General features: G+C 49.3%; 3 protein-coding genes and 1 pseudogene across 4 annotated transcripts in view; 2 read left to right on the forward strand and 2 right to left on the reverse strand.

Annotated features, from left to right (window-relative positions):
* Positions 1-115: 115 nt before the first annotated feature.
* Positions 116-5,213, reverse strand: TSPAN1 (tetraspanin 1). Its single transcript, XM_037039516.1, has 8 exons — positions 5,069-5,213; positions 4,581-4,645; positions 1,699-1,905; positions 1,414-1,488; positions 1,199-1,297; positions 963-1,118; positions 788-871; positions 116-599 (listed from the first exon to the last, which is right to left on the reverse strand). The coding sequence occupies exons 2-8, from the start codon at positions 4,635-4,637 to the stop codon at positions 552-554; spliced, it is 726 nt and encodes a 241-aa protein (XP_036895411.1). The 5' UTR covers positions 4,638-4,645; positions 5,069-5,213; the 3' UTR covers positions 116-551.
* On the forward strand, positions 2,897-9,280 carry P3R3URF (PIK3R3 upstream open reading frame). 2 transcript variants are annotated; one of them, XR_005065552.1, is made up of 2 exons: positions 2,897-3,426; positions 9,145-9,280. XR_005065552.1 is itself a non-coding variant. In XM_037039517.1 (2 exons), the coding sequence occupies exons 1-2, from the start codon at positions 8,620-8,622 to the stop codon at positions 9,186-9,188; spliced, it is 288 nt and encodes a 95-aa protein (XP_036895412.1). In that variant the 3' UTR covers positions 9,189-9,280. The 2 variants fall into 2 exon arrangements, 1 of the variants encoding a protein (XP_036895412.1); XM_037039517.1 differs by lacking the exon at positions 2,897-3,426 and adding an exon at positions 8,620-8,863.
* A 1,858-nt stretch (positions 9,281-11,138) lies between these two features.
* PIK3R3 (phosphoinositide-3-kinase regulatory subunit 3) overlaps positions 11,139-24,443 on the forward strand; it is a 124,748-nt gene continuing 111,443 nt past the window's right edge. The window contains exon 1 of the mRNA XM_037039515.1: positions 11,139-11,239. The gene's annotated coding sequence lies outside the window, so the exon portion shown is untranslated. The remainder of the gene's footprint in view (positions 11,240-24,443) is intronic.
* On the reverse strand, positions 15,620-15,730 carry LOC118982479 (uncharacterized; annotated as a pseudogene).

Consider the following 24,443-nt stretch of genomic DNA (forward strand, 5'->3'; position numbering starts at 1 on the left):
TCACCCGACCTCACTTCTACCTTTCCAGGGGCCTTCCGAGTCTCCAGCCCCACGGGAATCTGAGACCAGTTTAGGCAAGATGGGTTTCTCTCCCCAAGGATACATAAGAAAAGAGTCCCAATGGAAACATTTTAATTGGCTTATGAATACTGAAGTGCCTTCTACACATCTTCCTGGTTACTGCTAATTTTGTATATGCTCAGGATATAGGGTGCCTTACTACCCAGTGGAGTACTGGAGTCACCAAGAGCTCCTGTTGGCCAGAAGGGTATCAAGGGTTCAAGAGACAGACTGGAGGAATGGGCAGAACTGGCTACCTTAGAACTGGCTCTGAAACAGGTGGGCCCCAAACCCGTCAATGGAAAGCAAAGTGAGGCATGGCCTGTACGGGGTGGTCCCTATGTGGCCCCCAACTCCACAGCAGCAAGGCCAGGCCCATTCTGGCCCAAGAGACACTGTTAGATCCTGTCCCCACGCCAATCACACCCATTTGGCAGCACCAGGTGCCTCTCCCAGTTCCTGCAGCAGCAGTGGCGGAAGCAGAGGCAGACTTATTTCATATTGCAGTACAGATACAAGGACACAATCATGGCAGCCAGCTGGTGGGGAAAGAATAGGGAGAGATGAGGGGGCATCATCATGGTCCCTAAGCTTGAGTCCCTCTGCCCCACAAGCCCCCGACATGAAACTCGGTTAGAAGTCTGTCCCCTCCAGAGAGGCCTCAGAGAGAGGAGAAGCAGCTCTGACCCAGGGGGGATGTCCTGCCCCAACCCCCTCAACCCCTTACCTCTAAGCCCCCAATTCCAGCCGCCACACCGCCCACAGTGGCTGCATTGGTTCGGATGCTTTTCAGAAGCTGACTGAAGCAACCCTTGGGGCAGGGAAAAGAACGTCTATGATCAGCACCCGCCTCAGCATTCCGAGGCCTTTAGAGCAGCCCGACCTTCCACGCCAGCCCACACCTGTACGGCTTTGTCCTCGGCCACCTTCTTGGTGCAAATTTCCGTGTCTGTGTTGTTGACGTTATCAAAGCAACAATATGGGGGAAAGGCATTGTTCTCTTTGACGTAGGGAGAGTTCTCAAAGTCTGTGTAGTTATTGAAGCCACAGCACTTGAGCTGGAGACAAGGAGGAGAGGGTGGTCAGTGGGGCTTTGCTTCTTTCTTCCCACTCCCAAATCTCCCCCAGCCCACCTTACCCCTTCCATGGTGCTGTTCCACACTTGAGTGAAGTCCTTCTGGGAACCATAGTCTTTCTCGATGGTGGGCACTATCACCAGTGTCAGGAAGTGCTCAGCCTGGATGGGGCAGGCCAGTGTTTAGGGCCGGATAGGGAAGGTGGCCGTTCACAGGCCACAGCCCACTCCCAGGGCTTTGCCCGGTCTTATCCCCTTGCCCCATCCTCGGTCCTCACCATTGTGGTATACACCAAGGCGACTACAGCGGCTGCAACCTCAGCAGTGAAGATGAGGAAGAGGATGAAGAAGAACTGAGTGGGGAACAGGGGTCTGAATTTTAGGGAGAGACAGTCCCTCATGACTTCCTTGCTCTAACCCACCCCCATACAGACTCAACAGGGGCTCCTTTGCTGAGGTCCCTGGAGTCCAGAACAGGGTTTGGGGATTCCCCAGGGCTTGGTGTCAAAGGTGAGGGGACCCTGAGCATTGGTTATGGGCCTCTGGAGCTGGGTTTGACACACCATCAGGAGGGCACACTTGTTCTCTGTGTGAGCACCGTAGCAGCCCAGGAAACCAAGAGCAAAGAGCACAGCGCCAGCTGCGATGAGGAAGTAGCCCACGTTGACAAACTGCATGGCACTGGACGACATCGGCCCGAAGATCTTCAGGAAGGATTGCCCATCGACTGACACCCAGATCCCCACTGCCAACAGGGCCACACCACACAGCTGGGGACAAAGAGGCAGACCTTGAAACAGTGCTGGCAAGAAGTCCCCTACCACACAGTTGAGTCAGGAAGATGGGAGATGAGAAACTTCCCCTTTTATTGGCTAAGGAGTCTAAAAACTCTTCCGCCCTGACTGGTGTGGCTCAGTGGACTGAGCGCCAGCCTTCGAACAGAAAGGTCGCTGTTTCGATTCTCAGGGCACATGCCTGGGTTGCAGGCCAGGTCCCCAGTTGGGGGTGTGTATGAGAGGCAACCACATATCTCTCACGCATTCATGTTTCTCTTCTTTCTCACTCCCTTTCCCTCTCTCTAAAAAAGTAAATAAATAAAATCTTTTAAAAAATAAAAAGAACAACTTTTTCTGTAGGGAGGAAGAATATCCTGTAGAGCAAGGGTGTCAAATTCATTTTCACCAGGGGCCTCATCAGCCTCACAATTGCCCTCAAAGGCCGAATGTCATTTTAGGACTGTGTAAATGTAAGTACTCCTTAACTGGGGGCGAGGAGCTCCGCACTGCCACCTGACAGAAACAAGGTGCCAGGCTGGATAACAGGAGGTGGAGGGTCTGCTTCGGCCCACGGGCCTTGTGTTCGCCACCTGTGCTATAGAGCCAGAAGGATGGGAGCTGGGATACCCATAGCCAGGGTTAGGCCGCTCACCTAGGTGGATGTAACTGAGATCAGAGGTTCCTCAAGTATCTACTGGGTGCCAGGGTGGGTGTGAGGGGGTAGGCTTTGCCTCACCCATGCCAGAGTCCTACCACATAGCTGGGGGTAAAAACAAACAGGTGAGCACCGCATTTCTTCCCCAGCCTGTTGGTGCCTGGAACAACTCTGTCCTCTGATAGGCAGAAACAGGGGTGTGGTAGCACTGAGCAGGCTCAACAGTAACCATGGCAGCAAAGGCAGGGCTGAGGTTTACACCTGCTCCCAACCTTGGAGAGGCAGGTGGTGAGAAGGGGCACCCTGAGGCCCCAGTTGGCTCCACTTCAGGATTAGCTTCTAGGCCTGCCCTTCATTTAGCCTAGACCGCTCCTTGTAGAGACCGGTGGAGGGAAGTACAGCCAGAGCTCTTAGAGGCTCCCTAGCTCAACCCCAAAACCTCAGAGGGACCCCCAAGGCCCAGGCTGGGGGTGGCATAGGGTACTGTGCCAGGAGGGCACTGCCCAACTCCCAAAGCAAAACTTTGCTGACCCAGAGCTTCAGTGGATGAATCATCTTGACACCACCTCAATGGCCAGTCCCCACTTCCCAGCTACAGCAACTGAGGGCAGAACCCGGAATAAGGTGACAGGTTGTGGCTGGATTCCAGGCATGTTTGCTCAAGGACAAAAAGCTGGATTTTCAGCCTGTAGTGTCAAATTTCAAGGAGTCTGAGGCCTGCCCTGCTTTGCACAGCCTGGTAAGGGCTGGGCAACGGAGGCAAGAAATCAAACCGGATTTGCCTTTAACCCCCTCTGACCAGAGCCTTTGCCGTCCAAATCCCTGGAATCCTGTTGTCTTCTCCAGACACAGGGATAAAGGTTAGTGCCCGAAAGTCAAAGGAAGCTCAGAGCACGGCCTGCACCGGAGTCGGATTTTCTCCAAATTCATCTGCACTTTGTGTCTCCACTTCCTCACCCTGTGCTCAGTCTAACTCACTCTAATGTGGCTCCAAGGTCTCTGGTGACATCCTGTGCTAAATCCAATAGACACTTCATGCCACATCCTCCTTGACTTCTCTATCTCACTCTCCTTGTCTTCCTCGCATTGATCTTTCTCCATCTGCTTTCTGGTGGTCATTCCTTCGCTTATTCCTTATAAGCTGGGTTTCTCAGAGTTCACCGCCCCCTGAGTGCTCTCATCCACTGCATGGCCTCAGTGACCACCTGTGGGCACAGGACTTTCAAATGTCCATGTCCAGTTCCCACCTGGGCTGCAACTCTAAGCTGCCTGTGGGACATTCCGGGGGTTGCTTATTCCAGAGACATGGACATCATCTCCGAGACCTCTATCTTCCTTGCACCTTCTTCCATGCCTCAGCCATCATCTGAGGGTTTTCTGCTTTGCCTACTTTTCTACTTTGTACATTTCTCCCCATCTCCACCACCATCTCCAGGGTTTATGCCTCATTGCTAAGCTTCCTCAAACACGCCCTACACAATCTGTTCCTGGTTTCCCCGAGTGATATCTGATTTCACTGCCTCTGGGCCTTCCTTCATGCTTTACAACCTCCTCATGAAGGGCAAATCCCTAGCATTGGCTATATCCTCAAGGAAGTCTTCTCTGCCCAAGTGGGGTCCAAGCCCCTCCTATGGGCTCCCATAGGCCCTGTGCTTGTGTAAGAAATACTGCTCTGTGACTGCCTGCCTGCTGGACCTTCGATCCTCCAGGGCAGAGAAAGAGCTTGCTCACCTGTCACCCCAGCACTTAGCACTGAGTCTTCAGCTATCAATGTGTGTTGAATGAATAGGGCTGCTTGAGGAAGACCTTCTGCTGTGTGGTCTCTGGGCCTTCTCTTCCTTCAGCTCCCCATCATACAGAGGCCCCCGAATTTCCTTCCGCACTAGGTGACATAAGGAAAACCCTTCTCCACCATGGGCCCCGTTGCAGTCTCTTATTTCCCACCTTGAGCTTTATTTAGGTTGTAACCCACTCCTGTAGGGAGCCCTGAAGAGCCCACAACCCTTATACTTACAAAGATGAGAAAGTTGAAGACAATCGTAATGGTCTTGATGAAGCTGTAGCACTGCATGGTGGCTCCTGGGAGACAGACACGAATGACTTAGGACCTCCCCCGCAACCCCAGGGTAGCCCTGGCCCTGGCATTGGACCCCGACATACCAGATGCCAGAATCCTGAACCCTGGTTATATGGGTTCCAACCACCAAGCTTCCCCTGCACCTGGCCTCTGACACCTCAGGATATTTCCCAGTGCTCATCCTGACACTCCTACCTCTGTACTGCCCAGACCCTCTACCAGCACCTGATACTCTGATATCTTAACACCCCAGGTTCATCCACTGGTACCCCAAGTCTAACTCCCACACTGCAGGTCACTGCATGCCCTTCCCTGGCAACTGCATATCCTGAACCCCTCCCCACACCAACCCTAGACTCTTCCCGAACTTGCTTCTAGATTGAGTTCCCTTCATAGGATAATCTTTATCCTATGCCATCACCTACCTGTTTAGGACTCTTTCGTAGTGACTTCTGAAAGAAGGATCTGCTGAGACTCCAGGGAGACAAACAGCTCCAGGAAACTGCCACTGGGTGGGCAGGGAGGCAACGGAGCTGGATTTCACACAACACTGCTCACCTGCAGGTGGGGCAGGTGTTTTAAAGGCTTCCTTCTGCCCGCCTGCCTGCCTGCTCCACCCCAGCCCACAGGCCTCCTATTGCCCCTGCTGCCCCCTGCTGCCTAGAGATCAGTCCCCACAGCCGCTGTCCCCATAGCCACAGGAGCAGCCAGCCTCCGCCTGGCAACACCAACCTTGGGCAATGCCCTTCCTCATCTGAGAAGGGAGAGAGATCTGGGGGTGGGGCCTGAGAACTTCTGAGTGCCGTCCACCACAATGATGCACATACACTTCTAACTCTCTATCTGCAGATACGTCCCCTATATGCTCACAGGCATATCATCTGCCCAAGCTGCCATCTACGTACTCACACACAGATACACACATAAAAGCCTACTGGTGCTCATGAGCACACACACACATACACACACACATTAAACTCTGTGTGGACCAACTCCGAGAAACTAACAAATAATAGAGCAACATCTGAGGTATACACGGAGAGCTTCTCTCTGTCTCTCACACACACACTTTCAAGGAAGTGACCGAGGTTTTGCAGGTTCTGCTCCCTTCTTTAAGTAGCAAACAGCTCCTAGTCCTTTTCCCTTAGCAAAACCTCCAGTTCCCCATCCTTCTCCTCCCTTCATCTCTCCTCCTCACTTTTCTCCTCCCCACTCTTTTCTGCCCAGCTTCCTGTTTTAGTATTCTGTGTACACCCTTCCCTTTCTGCCAGCAGGTGGCAGCATGGTCCCACAAAAGCATCACGTGCCCAGTTGTAAGGCTCTGTAATGCCCACCTTTATTAATCCTTTGGGGCTGCCACTGCACTTCCATTACAGCATTCCTGATGGCAGGTGCTGGGTCAGTTATGGCTTCCCAGTCACTCGCACCAGGTGCTCAAATCCTTGTTCTGTTGCTTATTAGCTCTGTGACCCTGGGTGGGGCATTTCTTAGACTTCATTTTAAGACTCTGATTCCTAGTCTGCATAACAGAGTTGTTAAAGGGTTTTTAAAAAAGATTTTTCTCCCCAGTCTGGAACATAAGTGACTACAGAGTAAAAAGGTCAGAGTAGAGAGATTCACAGCCAGAGGGGGTATGGCATGGACAAAGTGGATTTTAAAATTTATTTTGTTTTTATAATGGGAGGAGGCAGCTAAAGAGACAGGAGAGATGAAACTGACAACACAATATTCATACAGATTATATTTTAAATGACAATACAATATGCATACACATTATATATATGCGTGTGTGTGTGTGTGTGTGTGTGTGTGTGTATAGTCTTTTCTCCCCTTCACAACAACCCTAAGAGACAGATAATACAGGGAAACAGAGGCACAGAAACGTTAAGTCCTTGCCATGACCTCATGGCTCATAAGTGGCAGAGCCAGGATTCAGCCCGGTCAGTCTGGTGCCAGAGCGTGCATCTTTCTTTTTTTCTTTTAAGTTTATTTATTTTAGAGAGGGGAAGGGAGGGAAAAGAGAGGGAGAAAAACATCGATATGTGGTTGCTTCTCACACACCCCCTACTGGGGACCTGGCCCACAACCCAGACATGTGCCCTAGACCAGGAATCGAAACCATGACCCTTTGGTTTGCAGGCCAGCACTCAACGCTCTGAGCCACACCAGCCAGGGCCCAGAGTCTACCTCTTAACCACCAAGCAGACTGTCTACATTGATGGAATTTCTAAAAAGACCGGGGCTGGCTTCCAGAAAAAGCAGGGAAAGAAGCCTTGGTCTGGAACTTGAAGAAGAAGATGGCCAAGAACAGGTGGGTTTGTAGGTACAGCATCTAGATGTTCATGGAGGCCAGATCAGTTTCTAAGACTGAAGATGGCAAACGTGGAAGCTGGGAAGGCAGGTGGTGTGGAGGGCTCCCCAGTCTCCCAGCTGGCTCCTGCAGAAACAGAGGAAAGGTGGAAGGGGGCCTACAGGTGGAATAAGAGGAAGGAGAGGGGACTGAGGTGTAGAGGGAGGAGGGGCAGGTCCGAAGTTCCATGAGAACTCAGCTCAAGGCCTGGCAGAACCTTGGATATCCCCGGCTCTCATAAGAAAGGGGAGAAACCCAGGGTTGGGATGTTTTACGTCCCCCAGGGACCTAGCTGTTTCTTCACCTGTACTGATTATCCACATGGCTTCTTCTTTCATCTCAGGAAGAATCGGAACCAGGTCACATTAATCTATGTTCCCAGAGTCCAGCACATATAAAGCTGTTAGTGGACATTTCCTGAATGATCGATTGAATGAATGAATGAATGAATGCACAAGTGCAGAATAACAAGAGTTAAATGTCTGGGCTTTGGACCTTGGCTCATGATGGATTTGAACCCCTGCCTGCCTCTGATTGTGTGACTTCACCTGAACCTCAATTTTTTTGAACACCAATCCTCATCATTCATGGATGAGGACTGCATAGTCCTCATAGAATACATATTTGTGAATTTACCTACTCACTAAAATTTATTTGTAACCCCAAACCAATATTTGTGACACTTTTGTAGTTATCCATGGACACGTGCCAAGCTGCAAAAAACTGGAGTCGGCCAGCACACATGTCCTCAGTGGAGGCTGAACAGGAGGATACCCTGCCTTCTCACTGCAGCTCTTATAATGGAAACAAGAGTTCTTTTTCTGGCCTATTGACGGTCATGTTTTTTATATTCCGGGACTTTTTGTTGGTGATTTTGTTGTTTAAAATGGTCTTCCAAGCCACGCAAAAGTGCTGTCTAGTGTTGCTAAGCACAGGAAGGTTGTGATGTGATTTGCAGAAGAAATACATGTGTCCTATGAACTTCTTTCAGGTATAAGTCATAGTGCTATTGGCCATGAGTTCAATGTTAATGAGTCATCAATCATGTTTAAATTAAGTGTCTTTAAACTGAAAAACACATAAAACCAGGGGAAGTACTGATCAATCAATTGATGAAAATGTTATGACCTGGTAGGAATCGAACCCTGTATTTCTCCTAGGAGTACTGACGTGGTATTTGCTAATCCAGTGTTCACAATGGTGACTTCATTGGAACATAACTGCCATCAATAACAAGGGTTGGCTGTATGTGAAAGAGGAATAATTATAGAATCTCCTTGTAGGGTTGTTGTGAGATGGAAAGAGATAGTGTTTTAAAGTACTGGGTACCATATTGGGTGCACAATACGTGTTCAATAAAAATTGTTAATATTGTTAATGTGGATGAGAAGGTAAAAGAGTGATTTTCCCCCACTAAGAGTTCCATTCTCCCAAGGGGCTGAGATGAGGTTTTCTGGTTGGACTGACCCATGGAGAGAACTGTGAGAGATCTTGGCCTGTGGGGAGGGGCTGGGCACCAGGCCTTGTAATAAAGAGCCCCACCCACATACAGACCGTATGTCATAGAGACCTCAGGTGCCCTGGCCAGCAGCACCCTCGGGCAAGGTATAGGAGTCCTCTGTGCCCATGGGGCCCTTTCAGCTTGCCCGTGCCCCTCGGCCTCGGGGTTTGCGTTCCCCCTACCGCAGGCCAGGAATGGCCTGGCCTCGGCCCAGGTTTCCCAAGATGTTCAAGTGCAGCCGCAGAAGGTACCGGCAGAAACTCCAAGGCCCAGCTGCCACCACTGCATCCACCAATCTTGCTACCAGGGCCAGGGGTATCAACAATACCCACCCTGCCACCACCAGTGTGTGGATCCTTCCAATGCAAGGTTAGCCAAGGGCCCTGGGCCAGGACTGGGGTTGGAAAAACAGGGCCACTGCAGTTTTCCCCACCTTAGCCCTGCATAGGCACTTGAGGGGACACACACTCTGTGAAATATCGCCTCAAAGGTACAGAGAAGCCTTGCCGGCAGGCATCCGAAAGACAGCACCCTGATGGAGGACGAATTGGCAGGAAATGGAGGGCTTGGGGAAGTGGTGAATCTAAGAGCTGTGGAGCTTCCAAAACTGCCGCCTTCCTCACACTCTTCCCTCTCTTTCCTCTCCTCAGTTCTCAGACGCCTCTGTCAACCTGGAAGCTTTCTGATCCTCTAGAAATGCCCAGAAACTAGTCCAGAAGCTTAACCGGCTCCGGATCTGCATCTTCCAGGGGCCATGGGTGATGAATAGCAGCCAAATACAATCATTTCTGCTCCAACTGCCTATTCCACTCTGAGGTGTTTCCAGCTGACTCTGCAGGGTATGAGGGCAGGGACAGGCTTCAGTGACAGCCGCAGGGATCACAGTTAGAGAGTGGAAGGACAGGACAAGGTCAGCCACACAACACACACCATCTCCCCATCTTTGGCCTCACCTTTTGACACGCACTATGAGGTAAGGGCCTTCCTGCCTTGCACTCCCATCTGCACAGGGATGAGGGTCTCCACAGACATTTGGAACATACAGAGAGCTGGGTACTTGGGGAGGCAGATAGAGGCACAGATCAGAAAGGACAGAATGAAAGAGATTTCACTGCCTGAGTGTAACCTCAGGAGTTCTCAAGCATGGTATATGTGGCTCTGTGTGCCTGGAATGGTCGGTATGTAGGTATAGCTGCTGATGTGTGTGTCTGAGTGTGTGTGTGTGAGAACAGAACAGTGGGACTATAAGTGGACAGGTGGCTGGTGCACCCTTGCAACTGATCGTGCCCCTGTGGCCAGCTGTGAGTGTTAAGGTGTGTTTGTGAGGATATAGATGTACCAGAGAGAGGCATCAGCTCTGCTAAGAGGAATAAAGATCAGGAGGGGAGTGGAGGTTAGCCTGGAGGAGGAGAGGGTTGCTTCTGAGGAGGGGGTACTGCCTTTAGCCCCCAAGTATCTTTCTGAGGTCAGTGTTTTCCAGGACAGGAAAATAGATGAGGTAGACCTTTGGAGGTGGAGCAAGACCAAGTTTGAGTTCAGAAAGGGGGAGGGTGCTAAGCATTCTGGTCTGGTGATTTTCCACTTGGTTTTCTGCGTGTACACCCACGTGTCATTGGCTGTAACTGGGTTTCTGTGAGGTGTGTCTCTGTGGCATTGTGTCTCAGTGACAGGAAACATTGTGAGGGACCCTGTTTCTAATGTGTCACTTTATGCATGGGTTAGTGTGTGTGTCTCGCTGTCTGAAGATCTGGCTTCATTTCCAGGGCTCCCTTCCCTGAGGGCTGATACCTTTGGCCTGGCCCCTGGGGTTCAGGAAGCCTGTGGGGAGAAAATGAATTGTGTCTGTGTCCATGCACTCCAAGGCTTGCCAGAGAATGGGACCTGGAGAAGGGGAGGGACAGAGAGAATTCATTGACAGTGCTGGATGGGAGCTGAAGTCTCTCAGGGTGTTGGGAGGGGGAGGTACTGAACCTCAGAACTAGAAGGTGACTGGGTGAGTGTCCAAGGCCCACAGGGGGGCCCACACATATAAGTACACATGACACAATCCATGAACACTTGCAGACATGTAAAAATATAAGTGAACTCACAGATGCACAATGCAACAAATACATATGCATGCAAGAACATGCCTATAAATAGACATACACAGACCTCCCCACATGACACATGTAATATACATGTGCCTACAAATGAACAGACACAGGCATGCATGCATCAGATATAAGCACAAAGCATGTAAACACATGCAATCAAACTCATGCAAACCCAGGCACACAGACACACATACCACATGCAGACACACTCACCAGACCTCCCTGCCCCTGCGGCCCTGGGACCCAGAAACCTCCCTCTGTATAAGTGTGTGTGTGTGTGTGTGGGTGTGTGCATGCCCACACTTGAGTCTGTGAGAGTAAGTGTGTATGTGTGTGAGTGAGGGGGTGCTGAGCTGTGGGAACCCGATGACATCATCTCTTCTGGCTATTTTTAACTGCCTCTGCAATGCTGGCTCCTCCACAGCCCTTCCCCCTCCAGGCTCCCACCTCTCCTCCCCCTCCAGGCTCCCAGAGGCAGTGGCAGCCAGAGGGCACCCACCACCCCAGTCTATGTGACCCCGGGGGTGACTGGATACGGCTCACTGTCTCCCACCCTGCCAGAGCTCCCCGGAGGCTGAGAAAACTGGGCTCCCAGGCCAGACGAGAAGACTTGGGCTGTGTGGCAGCTTGGAGCAGGGGCCTGGGTTAGGTGAGCTGGCCTGGCTGGTCTCCAGCCCCTGGAGTGCCTCTGCTTCTGCTTTTCAATCTGAAACTCTGTCTCAGTCAGTGGTGCCTGCTGTGTGCCAGGGAGGGTGCCAAGTTCTGGAGATAAAACAGTGAGCAAGTCAGTGGGAGTTCTTCTGGTGGGAGTTGCAGCTCTATGGGAGACACATTAAACGGATCACACAAGGCACTGACTGCACTCGATGGCGGCGAGGGCTCTGAACTCCAGTCACAAGGGGACTTGGTCCGGGATGATGCTCTCTTTCTCTTTCAGTCTCCCCGAGATCACCTGCACCTTTCACCCCGACAGCCACACCCAGAATTCCACCAAGCACGTCTTCCTTCTCACACCCCAGGCAGCGAGTGCACCGATGCTGCACCAACCACCATCCAAGGGGTGGCCCCCTGCTGTTCTCATCCCCCTTTTTTTGGAACCTCCTCACAACCAGTCTATAGACCAGAAAAGCGAGGACAACTAGAGTAGTCAAATTCATAGAGACATAAAGTAAAACGGGGGTGCAGGGTGGGGGTGAAGTGGTGGGGTGAGGGGGGAACTGAGTTACCCTGGAAGGGATACAGAGTTTCCGTCTGGAGATGGGCGGTGGTGAGCAATAGGACTATACTTAATGTCACTAGATGTACAAATGGTTAAAACTGTATACTTTATGTCATGTGTATTCCATCACAGTAAAAGAAAAGGCAGGATTAAAAAAAAATAAACTGAGGCCCAGAGAGGGACAGCATTGGACCACACCTGTCGGTGCAGTGGAGCTGCCCAGGGTACGTGGAGGAGGAAGTGGTTGGTGGCACAGGTGTGGGAGGGGCCGGGGGTGAGAGTAGAATATGAGGGGGAGGAGGACGGTGGCCCGAGGGACCCATGCCTGGAGGAGGGTTTCCTGCTCCAGCCAGTCTAGGCAGCCACGAGAAAATCGGGTTTGGCTGCTTCAGCTAAGCACTCAGGACTGGAGGAGGTGGTCCAGACAGTTCTAGGGAGGTGGCTGGGGGGGCGGGCCCATCCTCTAGCCCAGAGTCTGACCAAACCATCGAGGGAACGTTGTGTAATAATGGGACACTTTGGGATGTGGGGGAACCGCTGTGGACTGGAGGCAGGAGCCCAGAGCTCCAGCCCTTGTTCTGCCCCAAACCTCAAATGTGATCCTTGGAAAGTCTTGCCCTGCTGGACCCTCCCAGGAAGGAGCCCTGGAGGATTAGTTTCCCCACCCCTGATTCCAGCCTTCTGGGTTTTCCTGGGAGTCTGACTCAGGCAAGGGAACCTGAATCAAAGGGTAGAAGCTCAACCAGCCCAGCCCGCCCCCCAGGGTGCCAGGCTGGAGGTCCCTTGTCACCAATGGGTCAATGGCCGGAAGCTCAGCTCCAGCCCCACAATGCAATACCGGTCACCCCACCCTTACCAGTGCCCTCACCCACACCCCCACTTCCGGCCTCTGTTCTTTCCTCTCCTTCAGGGAAAGCTGCGTAGCTCCCCAGGGAATCTCCCGTATCTCCTCCACTGGCTCCCTGCCCGGTGCTTAATCCTACCTCCCCCTCTGCCCATTTTGGCCAGGCCAGGCTCTCAGTAAACTTGCTCTGGAGCGTGGGGCAGGCCAGGAAGGAAAGGCAACTGGGTGGAAGGGCCACAAAGGAGCTTGCTTTTCCTGCTACCCTCAGATACTGGAGTTTTGATGAGGGGCTTGACGGAGAGGTGGAAGGACAGAGTGCTGGGGCCTAGGCCTAGGCTGCCCTGGCCATATCCCCCCGAAGGAGTTCCAGGGGAGGTGGGAGTGCTGCCCTTCACCTATCCAGCCTTCTCCTTCCTCTGCTCTCAGTGGTTTCAGAGGAGAGAGCCCAGAGCCAAGACTTCCTTCCTCTGGAAAGCAATCACAAAAACCCAAGCCAACAGGTACTGGCTAACTGTCACTATGTCAATGGCAAATTCACGAAACGCAAAAATCATAAAATTCTTGATGCATAGATTGTATAGTCATGGAATTTTAGAATCACAGAATTCTAGCACTGTGAAACCTGAGTTATGAGAATGACTGAGAATCTTAGAAATGCAGAATTCTGGCATCACTGAGTCCTAAATCACGAGTTTTGAGTACCCTTGAACTGGAAGTTTCAAGAAGTCAATTAGGGAAGCCTCTGCCTTTAGGTGGATGTCTAAACCAGAGGATGCCCGGATGGGGTTGGGCGAAGGAGTTCATACATGAACACTAAGGAGGACACAGAGAACCCAAGACACGTGAGCTTAGGGTGAGGTAACAAATCTGTAATCACCAGAAAGAAGTCAGACCTCTTCCATGAGGACGGGTGCTGGCTCCTGAGGATGAGGGGAGTGGGGTGGCAGGTAGGGATATAGAGAGGAGAACAATATAAACAAAGAAAACATAACCAAAAGGAAAAATCAAGTAGCATAATACACTGGCCCCAGTGCCTCCAGCTTTCCCGTGATTGGGGTTAACACCAGCCCAAGACATTTTCAAAGGTTAGTGACACTCCTTATTACCTTAAAATGGCAACTCATGCCTGACTTTTGGGGGCAAGAAAAAGGTACAAACAGAGTTCATATACCACACTTTTCTTGGTGCTGCTGGGAGGAGCAGATACTTCCTAAAGAGGAGGTTGAGACTTGAACAGCATGGTATACCCCAAACCCATCCTGTGAAGTGGGGTTCAGAGTCCTCAGCAAGGCCCTGGGAGGGAACCTTGTGGGGAACATCTGTCTGCGGTGGTGCCTGACATGGGGCATCTTTACAGGAGGGGCCAACTCTGAGATAGCAGTTCATATGGAGAGCCTCATCTGATTATGGGATTGGTTGTTCATGAAACAACAAGGCTATTTACCTAGCATTTTCTGGGAAGCTACTGCAAACTCAGGAACCCAAAAGAAGAAGCTCCAGAGAAGGGCAAATGCCAAGCCCTGCTGGGCATGCGAAGTGGGGCAATGTCAGCTGGAGTGAACACACTCGGCTGCTTGTCCTTGGATCCAGCTCAGTACCTCAGCCCTGACCTCTCTCCACACCCTCGTTTGCTTCTCTCTTCCTACTTGCCTGCTCTTCTACATGTGTTCATCTTCTGTGTGACCTTTGGCAAATGCTGTCCCTCCCTAAGCCTCAAACCTCCTTTGTTCCCTTTTAAAATCTATAATTGTTTCCTAAGTGCCGCTTTTTTTACTTTATAATCTTGGTATTATCCATATTAGTTCTAATGTCAGGTATCTCCATTCTTAGCTTCCAGAGAAAGTATCAGACAACTTCAGGGGAAAAGACAAAGACTAGGGACTGGAACCGATGCTCCTATTTGACATCCTTTACAGGGTGGGGCAAAAGTAGGTTTACAGCCATTTGTATGGAAAAAGACATGCAGGTTGTGATTATTGAAATAGCTTTATTAATTCCGTTTCACATACTCACAATTGTAAACCTACTTTCTCCCACCCTGTGTGTGTGAGTGCTTATGACAGGTGTTTTCATAAATCTTACATAATGCCCAATAATCACTCTGTATATACAAATCATTGCTCCCATTTTAGAGATGAAGGAACTGAGGCTCAGGGAGGGTAAAAAACGTGTGTAAGATCATCCGTCTTCGCATTCATTCAGCTGGGGAGTGACGGAGCTGGAATCTTCACCAGGTCTGCCTTAATCTGAAGGCTGTGGTTTCAGATTAGCATTCTTCCAAGGACGGGAGTTTCAGGGAGAAGTGGCTCACGTGCGTCTGTGAGAGGAGATGAGTTCCATTTTGGGAAATGTGCATTAGGGGCTGGCAGCTTGTGCTGTTAAAAACAAAAAAACAAAACAAAAAACCCCAATAAAACCACTGAATGGAGGCTTCTTTTATTGGTATTCTCAGCTCACATTGGCCGTAGCCGGGCTGGGAGTGAGGAGGTTGGAGTGGAGTGTGTGGGGTGGTTCTGGGCAGGTCTTCAGCGGTTTGAGAGGCCGCCGCCACTGTTCCTGAAGACAAAGTGTACATGCTAGGGAGGGGCTGTGAATGGGGGCTTCTTCACTTTCCAGGATCAGCAAAACCCTGCGCCCCTCAGCTGGAGCTGGTAGCAGGCCTCTGGAGCTTGGGGCAAGGGACTTTTCAGCTGTGACAGCATCCTGGTGTGTTGACACTAGACTCACTGCCTCGAGGTTCCCAGCACCTTTTGGGTCCCTGAGCCTCCGCAACCTTGCACAATTGCCTCAGTTCACTGACTCAAAGGAGGTGGAAGGATTTCACATTTACCCCTGACCCCTGCCCTGCTCAAGGTTGGGTCATTACAGGAGCCAGGAGCCAGGAAGTCATTGGCTCTGAAGGTCAGGTCTAAGGGCAATCTTGGAGGTCATTTTATTTTTTTATTATTTTTATTTATTTGTTTCTACCTTGTTTGAAACTAGCCCACACTGAAGCTGTGAGGCCAGCTTCAGTGTTACTTTCCCTCCTTTTATGACCTCCAAGACCAGTGTTCAGACCCGATCGATGGCTTGGGGGTCATTTTATAGATTCTTTGCAGTAAGGGTGAGGGAGGAGTTTGAAGTCTAGAAAGGGAACAGGACTTGCCAAAGAGCACATAGCAGCCACTGCTGCTCCCATCAGGTACCAGGTACTTCTCTTGGCACTGAGGGCAGAGTTGAACGTGTCCTCGTTCTGGCTCTTGAGAGCTTGCATCCTGACAGAGAAACTGGCTTGGTAGGTACACCAAGAGAGTCTTAAGGCTAAAAGACAAGTTCAGACTTTGTACATTGGGAGCTCCAAGAGGCCAGCACACAGACCTCCACAGGCTTCACGAAAGATAATCAGGTGGTTTTTTTTAGCTGTGCTTAAACAAGGGTCAACACTTTAGCTGATGCAAAGGAGTAAAAGACTGCTGGCTGACAAACAGCATGAGCAAGAGGGGGCGCTGACTTGCTATGTGGAATCAATGAATTGCCCAGCCAGGCTGGCCCATGTGGCTGGAGTGGAAGTCTGATGGGTAATAGCGTAAACCAAGGTCAGGACTGTCTGTGCTCTGTAAGCACAGAATAGTCACAGAGGTGCAGGCCACAGTTGGTAGGGGGATCTGAGGAGTCTGTGGTTGGGAGATTCCTAGCAGTAGAGGTGGAGCTGCATGACTCTTAGCACCTGGTCCGGGCTGTTTCACTTAATCCACTACATACGAAAGCACACAAAGCCGCTGCCCCACCTCCCTCCACAGGGCCCAGGCCCAGCCCAAGGTGGGGCCAGCCAAGGGGAGGAGATTACTCCCTTCTGCAGCTTCCTTCTCACTCTCTCATTGCTCCTAAACTCGCCACTGGGCGGGGACAGGATGAATTCATCCTGAGTTTTGGATGCAAATCAGCTCCGGATTTATTCTCGGGAGTTCTTTCCGTAAAGCGCGACGCCCCCGGCGCCAGCGCTTGGCTGGAAGTCCCTTTTCCGGGCCTGACCCAAGGGCGCCAGGATCTGGAACGGGGAGTGGGGGTAATGCTTTCCCTGCTGGCAGATCCTGTGGCTCAGACCCTGGGAGTCCGGGGACTGGGCAGGGTCTGGGCTGTAATTAACCGCCAACCCAGGTGGCAAGCTGGAAGTCAACCCTCCCAAGTGGAAGAGTGGGAGCCACCGAGAGTCAGGCTAGGAGTGTGGGGAGTGTGGGGCACCTTGGGGGAGCAGGACCCTGGTCACGAGGACCAGGCCTAAGGTTTTGGTAGAGATCCTAAGGTTTGTGGCTGGAGAGCAGTGAGGTGGAGGACAAGGGGAATCCCAAGGCCCAGGAGGGGCCTCCTCAAGGCCCAGCTGGGTTGGGTGCCTTGCTTGGTCTTTCTGTGCAGATCTTGTTTGGGCACTTGGAGGAATTTGACTGATCCCTGCCCTCCTATCACAGGGATTCTAAAGTAGAGTCCCATCCCAGAGGCTGAGAGCCTGGAGGAGTGTGGGAGACGGAGGATGGGGCTGCTCCATGAACTTCCAAGGGCTCCAGCTTCAGGAAACAACTGCAGGAATGGTGTGATAGTTTATCGATAAACGCTGATTAAATCAGCACGTATGTATAAGCATGGAAAGATGGTATTTATTGAGTGCTTACTGCATGCCAGACTAAGGATAGTCACCACCAAATTGACAATAATGAGAGATGTTTGCTTTTTTCCTTGGTATTTTATAGTCAGAAAAGGACAATACAACCCATACATATTTTTTCTTGATTTTTAGATATTGGCAGGTGGTGAACAGAGAGACAAGTATCTATTTGTTGTTCCACTTACTTACGCATTCATTAGTTGATTCCTGTCTGTGTCCTGACAGGAGATTGAACCACAACCTTGGTATATTGAGACAATGCTCCAACCAACTGAGCTAGCTGGCCAGGGCACAACTCTTTTTGTCAAAAAACAAAACAAAACACAACAAAAAAACCAACCAAGCCCTGGCTGGTGTGGCTCAGTGGACTGAGCACTGGCCTGTGAACTGAGAGGTCACCGGTCTGACTCCCCATCAGGGCACGTGTCTGGGTTATGGGTCAGGTCCCCAGTTGGAGGCCTGTGAGAGGCAGCCAGTGGATGCTTCTCTCCCTCTCTCCCTCCCCCTCTATCTAGAAATAAATAAAATCTTTTAAGAAAAATACATAGACCTGAGTTTCAGTGCTGCTAAATTTGGGTTTTAATGGCTACAAGGCTCTTATCCTCACGACAAGAATGAGAGAACCTGGGCACAGGGTTGTGAGGATTAAATGGATTGAGACATCAAACGTACTTGGAACAGTGCTCAGTAAGTGGCAGCAATGAGAAGAGCACTTAGACTAGTTTGGTGAGGGTCAGAAATGGGGAACAAAAAGTCTCTGGAAGAGTGGAAATCTGAGCTACGTCTTAAAATAGGGGTAGGAGCTAGTCAATGGGAAAGAGGAAGAGAAGGTTGTTACTGGCAGGGAACAACATGAAAAAAAAAACAGGTGAGAAACAGGACAGTGAATTTGGGGGAAACTACAAGGTGTGAGGCAGAGAGCAGAGAGAGACCAGGTTAGAAAGGGAAGCTGGGGCCAGACTGGGGCAAGGTGAGGGTGCTTAAGCGACGGGCTGGTTTTCCTACTGAGAACTGTTGAGGGGTTTTCAGCAGCTGCAGCCGGAGATAGGCTCCCTGTGGGGCAGTGTGGAGGCAAGGAGACCTGCAAAGGGGAGGATAAGTGGCGTGAACTGCAGGAGCAGCCTTGGGATGGAAAGAATTGGATGGATTTCACAGGTAGAAGTGATAGGACTTGGTGATGGATTGAATGGGACACATAAGTGAGAAGGAGGTGTGAGGACTGTATCCTGATTTTCAGCTTGGGTCCCTGGGTGGTGCTACCCTCTGGATGAGACAGGGAGTGGGAAGAATAACACATCTGAGGGGAAGCTGAGTTCAGTTTTGGACATGCCTGTGACCACACTTCTGGACAGACCCTCAATAATTGGGGTCTTGTTGTCCCACCTGGCAATTACTTTGTCCAGAAGATGGGAGGGGTATCATTAGGCACTGCTGGCTGTCTGTTCCCTGGCTGCGGTTGGCTGGAGGTCTGGTTGGGGAGGTGGAGGTGGAGGCTGCCACCCCTGGGCTGGGCCTAGTAACTATTCTTTTGTGGCTCTGGGCTGCCAGATGGTTTCTTTGGGCACAATCATGTCATAAGAGCTTGAGGATTGGGATGTCAGATTTTTTCCAAAGAAAGTCCCAGGACTGGGGCAGTGCTTTGTGCTGCTGAGGTTACTGTCTCCATTTTACAGCTGAGGAAACTGAGGCTCAGGAATTGAGAGGCAGAACCAGGACATGAACAAAAGTCTATGTGGTGACTTCTCACAGTACCAGCTGCCACATCATCAAGTGTAACTTTTGCTCTAAGAGGGACAGAGAAAGCACCAGGGCCATGGCTCCTTGGGGGAGAAATGCAACCTGGAGGTGGACTCAGGGAAGGAGGCAGGGAAAGCTTCCTGGAGGTGGTGCCATTTGTGTTGTCATAGAAGCATAATCTTGTTTTCTGTCTCGCTAGCCAGCAATCATTGGCGATCAGCCATTGCCTGCAGTGAGGGTGACCTTGTCATCTGAGGGGGCTCTAGGCAGAATGTGTCCACAGAACCCAGAGGTGGCAGGCTGGAATTCTTGCAGGCATTTTAGGCCTGAACCGAGGCTACTTCTACTTCAATCTCTGGCATCTGTCAGCTTGAGCATCCCTTTGGCACTGGCTCTTCTTCACTGGCAGCTGGAAGCCCAGTGCCTATTCATTTTCATATCAGGGTTCAGCACAAGTTTATGCTGTGTTTCCAGGTTTTGTTTTACTTAGGAAAAAAAAGAGGCGTCATGTGATAAAGTGATGGATTATTTCTAAGGGAGAACTGGCAATTACAAGAAAAACTCTTTCTATGGATGATTGGGGAAAACTTGTAAGTCAGAAAAAAATGTTGCTAACCTTTATCTGTTGCCCACCAAGTGTTTTTCCCCAGATATTCAAATGGCTGAGGCAGACTGACATGGTGAGACAGACTGACATGGTGAGACAGACTGACATGGTAAGGCAGTGGTCAAATTTTTGGGAACTCAGAAGTTGTAACTTTCCCAAAAAATGTTTAATATTCATGCATTGTAAAAAATACAAGCAAGTAAAAAATATATAAAATGTGTATTTTATATATATAGCATCTATTTAGAGATAAACACTTAATTTTATATAAGTTCTTTTTTTAATTTCTGGACATACGTGGTTTTCTTTTACATGGTTAATGTACTGCATAGACAATTTTGTACCTTGCTTTCTAATTCTACAAAACTATAAGAACTATCCGACTTCCGCCAAGATGGAGGCATAGGTGGAAACACTGTGCTTTCTCCCACAACCAAGTTTGAATACAACAAAAGTTTTGGAGAACTAGACACACCCAGAGACCAGAAAACGGAATTATATGTAAGTCCGACAGCTACGAACCGTTCTACCAGGATGGTAAGAGAGGTGGAGCCAGCAGTGGAGCTGGGTCAGGCAGGACAGACCTAGGAGCCTTGGCAGCCTGGATGTAGTCAGGGTGCGGGGCAGACTGACCAAGGTCGCACATTCGCGCGCAGCGAGACGGACCCTGCAGGCCTCAGGAGGCGAACCCAGTGGTGGAGGGCTGATAGCAGTGGCACACTCGCGAGCCGTGGAGCGAGGCGCGTGGGCCTGGTGACAGTGGTGGCTGCGGTGCCGGTGGGAGTCGCTGCAGCAGGCGGCAGAGGGAAGCCATTGTCCCTCTTTGACCCCACCCCCACATACAACGTCACAACCCAGCGACTTAGTTGCCTTCTTCTAGTGAACACTTTAGGGCTCCGATCCTGCTACTTAACAGGCACAAACAGCCCAAAAGATGGTGCAAGAAGAACTCAAAGTCCCAGAGCCAATAACTCTAAGCGACCAAGAAATTGCCAACCTCTCAGAAGCCCAATTTAAGACACTATTTATCAGGATGCTCACAGAATTGGTAGAGTACAGTCACAAATTAGAGGAACATATGAAGGCTAAACTAATTGAAATGAAGGGAGATGTCCAGGAAACCAATATCAATGGAAAGGAAACTGGGACTCAAATCAATGGAATGGACCAGAAGGAAGAACAAAACATCCCACCAGAAAGGAATGAAGAAATGAGAATTCAACAAAATGAGGAGAGGCTTAGGAACCTCCAGGACATCTTTAAACGTTCCAACATCCGGATTATAGGGGTACCAGAAGGGGGAAAGAAACAGCCACGAGTGGAAAACGTATTTGAACAAATAATAAAGGAGAACTTCCCCAGTCTGGCAAAGGAAATAGACTTCCAGGAAATCCAGGAAGCTCAGAGAGTGCCAAAGAAGTTGGACCCAAGAAGGAACACACCAAGGCACATCATAATTACATTAGCCAAGACCAAAATGAAGGAGAGAATCCTAGAAGCAGCAAGGGATAAGGGGACAGTCACCTACAAAGGAGTACCCATCAGACTGTCAGCGGATTTCTCAAAAGAGACCTTACAGGCAAGAAGGGGCTGGAAAGAAGTATTCCAAGTCATGAAATCCAAAGACCTACAGCCAAGATTGCTTTATCCAGCAAAACTTTCATTTAGAATGGAAGGACAGATAAAGTGCTTCTCAGATAAGGTCAAGTTCAAGGAGTTCATCATCACCAAGCCCTTATTATATGAAATGCTAAAGGGACTTATATAAGAAAAAGAAGATGAAAAATATGAACAGTGAAAGGACAGCAAACACACAGTTATTAACAACCACACCTAAAACAAAAGCAAACCAAGAGGACAGCTAGATCAGGAGTGGAACCATAGAAATGAAGAACACATGGAGGGTTAGCAACAGGGGAGTGGGAGGAGGAGAAGGGGGGAGAAGGTACAGAAAATAGCATAGACAGTAGGTAGAAAATAGATAGGGGGGAGGGCGAGAATAGTGGTGGAAATATAGAATCTAAAGAAATTGAGGGCCCTGGCTGGGGTAGCTCAGTGGATTGAGCTTGGGCCTGCAAACCAGACGATCGTGGTTCTATTCCCAGTCAGGGCACATGCCTGGGTTGCAAACCGGTTCCCTGCAGGCTAACTACCAGCAGGGGATGCACAAAAGGCAACCATACATTGATGTTTCTCTCCCTCTCTCCTTCCCCTCTAAAAATAAATAAATAAATAAAATCTTAAAAAAAAAAGAAATTGAGACACGTGGTTATAAACTAAGGGGGGGGGAGAATAGTGGGGGAGGGAGGGTGCGGGTGGAGGGGAATGAAGGGGGAATAGAACAACTGTAATGGTATAATCAATAAAATATATTTTAAAAAAAGAACTATCCATATCATTTAAAACATTAAAAATTTTAATGGCTGCATACTTTTCTACTACATTGAGTTACCATATTTTACTAAGCATTTACCCTTGGACATATAAATTCGTTCATTCATTTATCTTTGTTTTGCTATTATAAAGATGTTGTGATGAAAATCTTTGTACATATATATTTATATATTTTGCATTATTCTTTTACAAGTTTTTCTGGAAGTGGAATTACTGAGTCAGAGAATATATATATATATCTTCTGAGGATTATATATATATTAATCCTCACCTGAGGACATATTTATTGATTTTAGAGAGAGAGGAGGGGAGAAAGAGAAAGAAACATTGATGTGAAACATTGAGAGAAACACTGGTTGGTTGCCTCCATATGTGCCTCGAATGGGAAGCGAACCCACAACCTAGGTATGTGCCCTGACTGGGGAATCAAACCTACCACCTTTTTTTGGTGTGTAGGACAGTGCTCCAACCAACTGACTAGCTGGTCAGGGCGAGGATCAAAGTATTTTTAAGAATCTTGATATGTACTGCCAAAATGCTTTCCAGAAAGCTTGTGCTAATTTTACTCCATCACCCTGATAGTGAAGTACCAGGGCTATGGCATGGCACTGTGTTAACACTGAAATAAGTTCTTGCTAATTTGGTAGAATCTCTCTCTCTCTCTCTCTCTTTTTCCATGCTGAGTACTTTCTTGGAGGCCAGAGCGGCAGGGGTCTACTAGGTCAATGATTTGGTCCAATCTGACCAAGTTCCTCTACTGATCATACCGTCTCCTTCACTAAGTTGATGGGGCTTGGCCGTTGTTGTGGATCTATTGTTTTTACCTGCCTGGAATTCTTTTTCAGTTACAGTCTCCCGATTTTTCTTTGGGGAATATCCCTCCTCCATTTTGGTCCATGTGGTACAAGTGGACCTGTCCTATCCTCAAATTCCAGAGATGGACATTGAGACACTGGCCTGGCCAGTTCTCACAGTGGTTTAGTGACAAACCCAAGAAGGGCAATGAAAGCCTTCGTCTGGAATAATTGGGACAGAGGGCCTCCCTTCTGTGCGGGAGTTGGGAGCAGGGAGAATAAAGCTGAAGAATGTGGACTTGGAGATGTTTGGTGGCTGTTTTTATAACTTGAGAAAAGCTCACCTGAGACAGAAGTCAACACTGGTTCAGTAGTACCAAGAAATGGAGAAGATATATACCTGGAGACTTTGTTTGAGCTCCTGGGTTCAGCTGCCTGGCTTATCATTTACATAAGGCAACAAATTCTCCTCTTAAAAAAAAAAGGCCAATTTGAACTATGTTCCTGTTATATGCAGTTGGAAAAGCCCCATGGTTTTGCATGGTGCTCAGAAAATGCAGATGTACCCGAATTGTTACAGAATTGTAGGTTCTGAAGGCTGAAGGATCTTCATCATCTTCTTCATTTATGTTTAAACACAAATCTCCATGTGTTTTAGTCAGGTATCAGTCCAGCCTCTGCTTGTATATTTCCAAGGATGAGGCACTCACTGCCTTTAGAGGTAATCTGGCCCATTCAAACTAACTCCCCCATTCCTGAAAAATAGGCATTCCTCAAAAATGAGTGACCAAAAATGGTCACTAATCCAGTGACCCAACTACTTTGACTAAATCCTTGGCTGTATAAAAGGGAGAGGCTAAAGAAGTTAACTTGAGAGGCAGGACTGAGTTCAATGGTTTGGAGAAGATAATGGTGTTTTGTTTGTTTGTTTTGGCCTTTGAGAATTTGGGAGCCAGGAAGAGAGGGCTGTGGAGAAAGAAGCAGCAGAAGAAGTAAAGTAAAATAATAGGGCATAGTAGCAGGAAGGCTTTAAGAACAAGACTGTCTAATACTAAATTTGGGGGGTGTTCTGTGGTTATGCTAAGTCCCCTCTGTCCCGTGAATCTTCAGTCAAGTTTGATGACAAAGCCTTCTGGTAAGTGATTATTTTTGTCATGTGTATGGTAGTTACAGAAAAGGCTGAGGACTGGGTGCAGGACAGGGACAACACGTGAGCAGGGAGGTAATCTGTAAGCTAAATTCAGATAGTGGAATCATGGATTCAGAGACAGAGGGGACTAGGACTGTGTTATTGTCCTGAGCATTTTTCATAATCTTTGGGAATTTTGTGGAAGAATTTGAAACATGGATTTGACAAGGCTTATCTGGTTCTTAAGAGGCAGTGAGAACACTAGCTAATAATTGGATGGTACTTATATTCAGGTGAAGTCAGCCTCCCTTAAGCTTTCACATTATCAAAGGGATCTACCTGTGGGGGCCATGTGGGCCAAGCCCATTCAGTTTGTCTCAGGTGGCAATAACGTTGTCATCTGGCTTTGGAGTCAGACTCTGGGTTTGAGCCTGGGATTTGCCCCTGACCATGTATGACCATGGGACTCATGATCAACCTAGTGGGAGGA

Source organism: Sturnira hondurensis, unplaced genomic scaffold (genome assembly GCF_014824575.4).
Source record: "Sturnira hondurensis isolate 20B ecotype Veracruz unplaced genomic scaffold, ASM1482457v3 Scaffold0025376, whole genome shotgun sequence".
NCBI classification, from domain to species: domain Eukaryota; kingdom Metazoa; phylum Chordata; class Mammalia; order Chiroptera; family Phyllostomidae; genus Sturnira; species Sturnira hondurensis.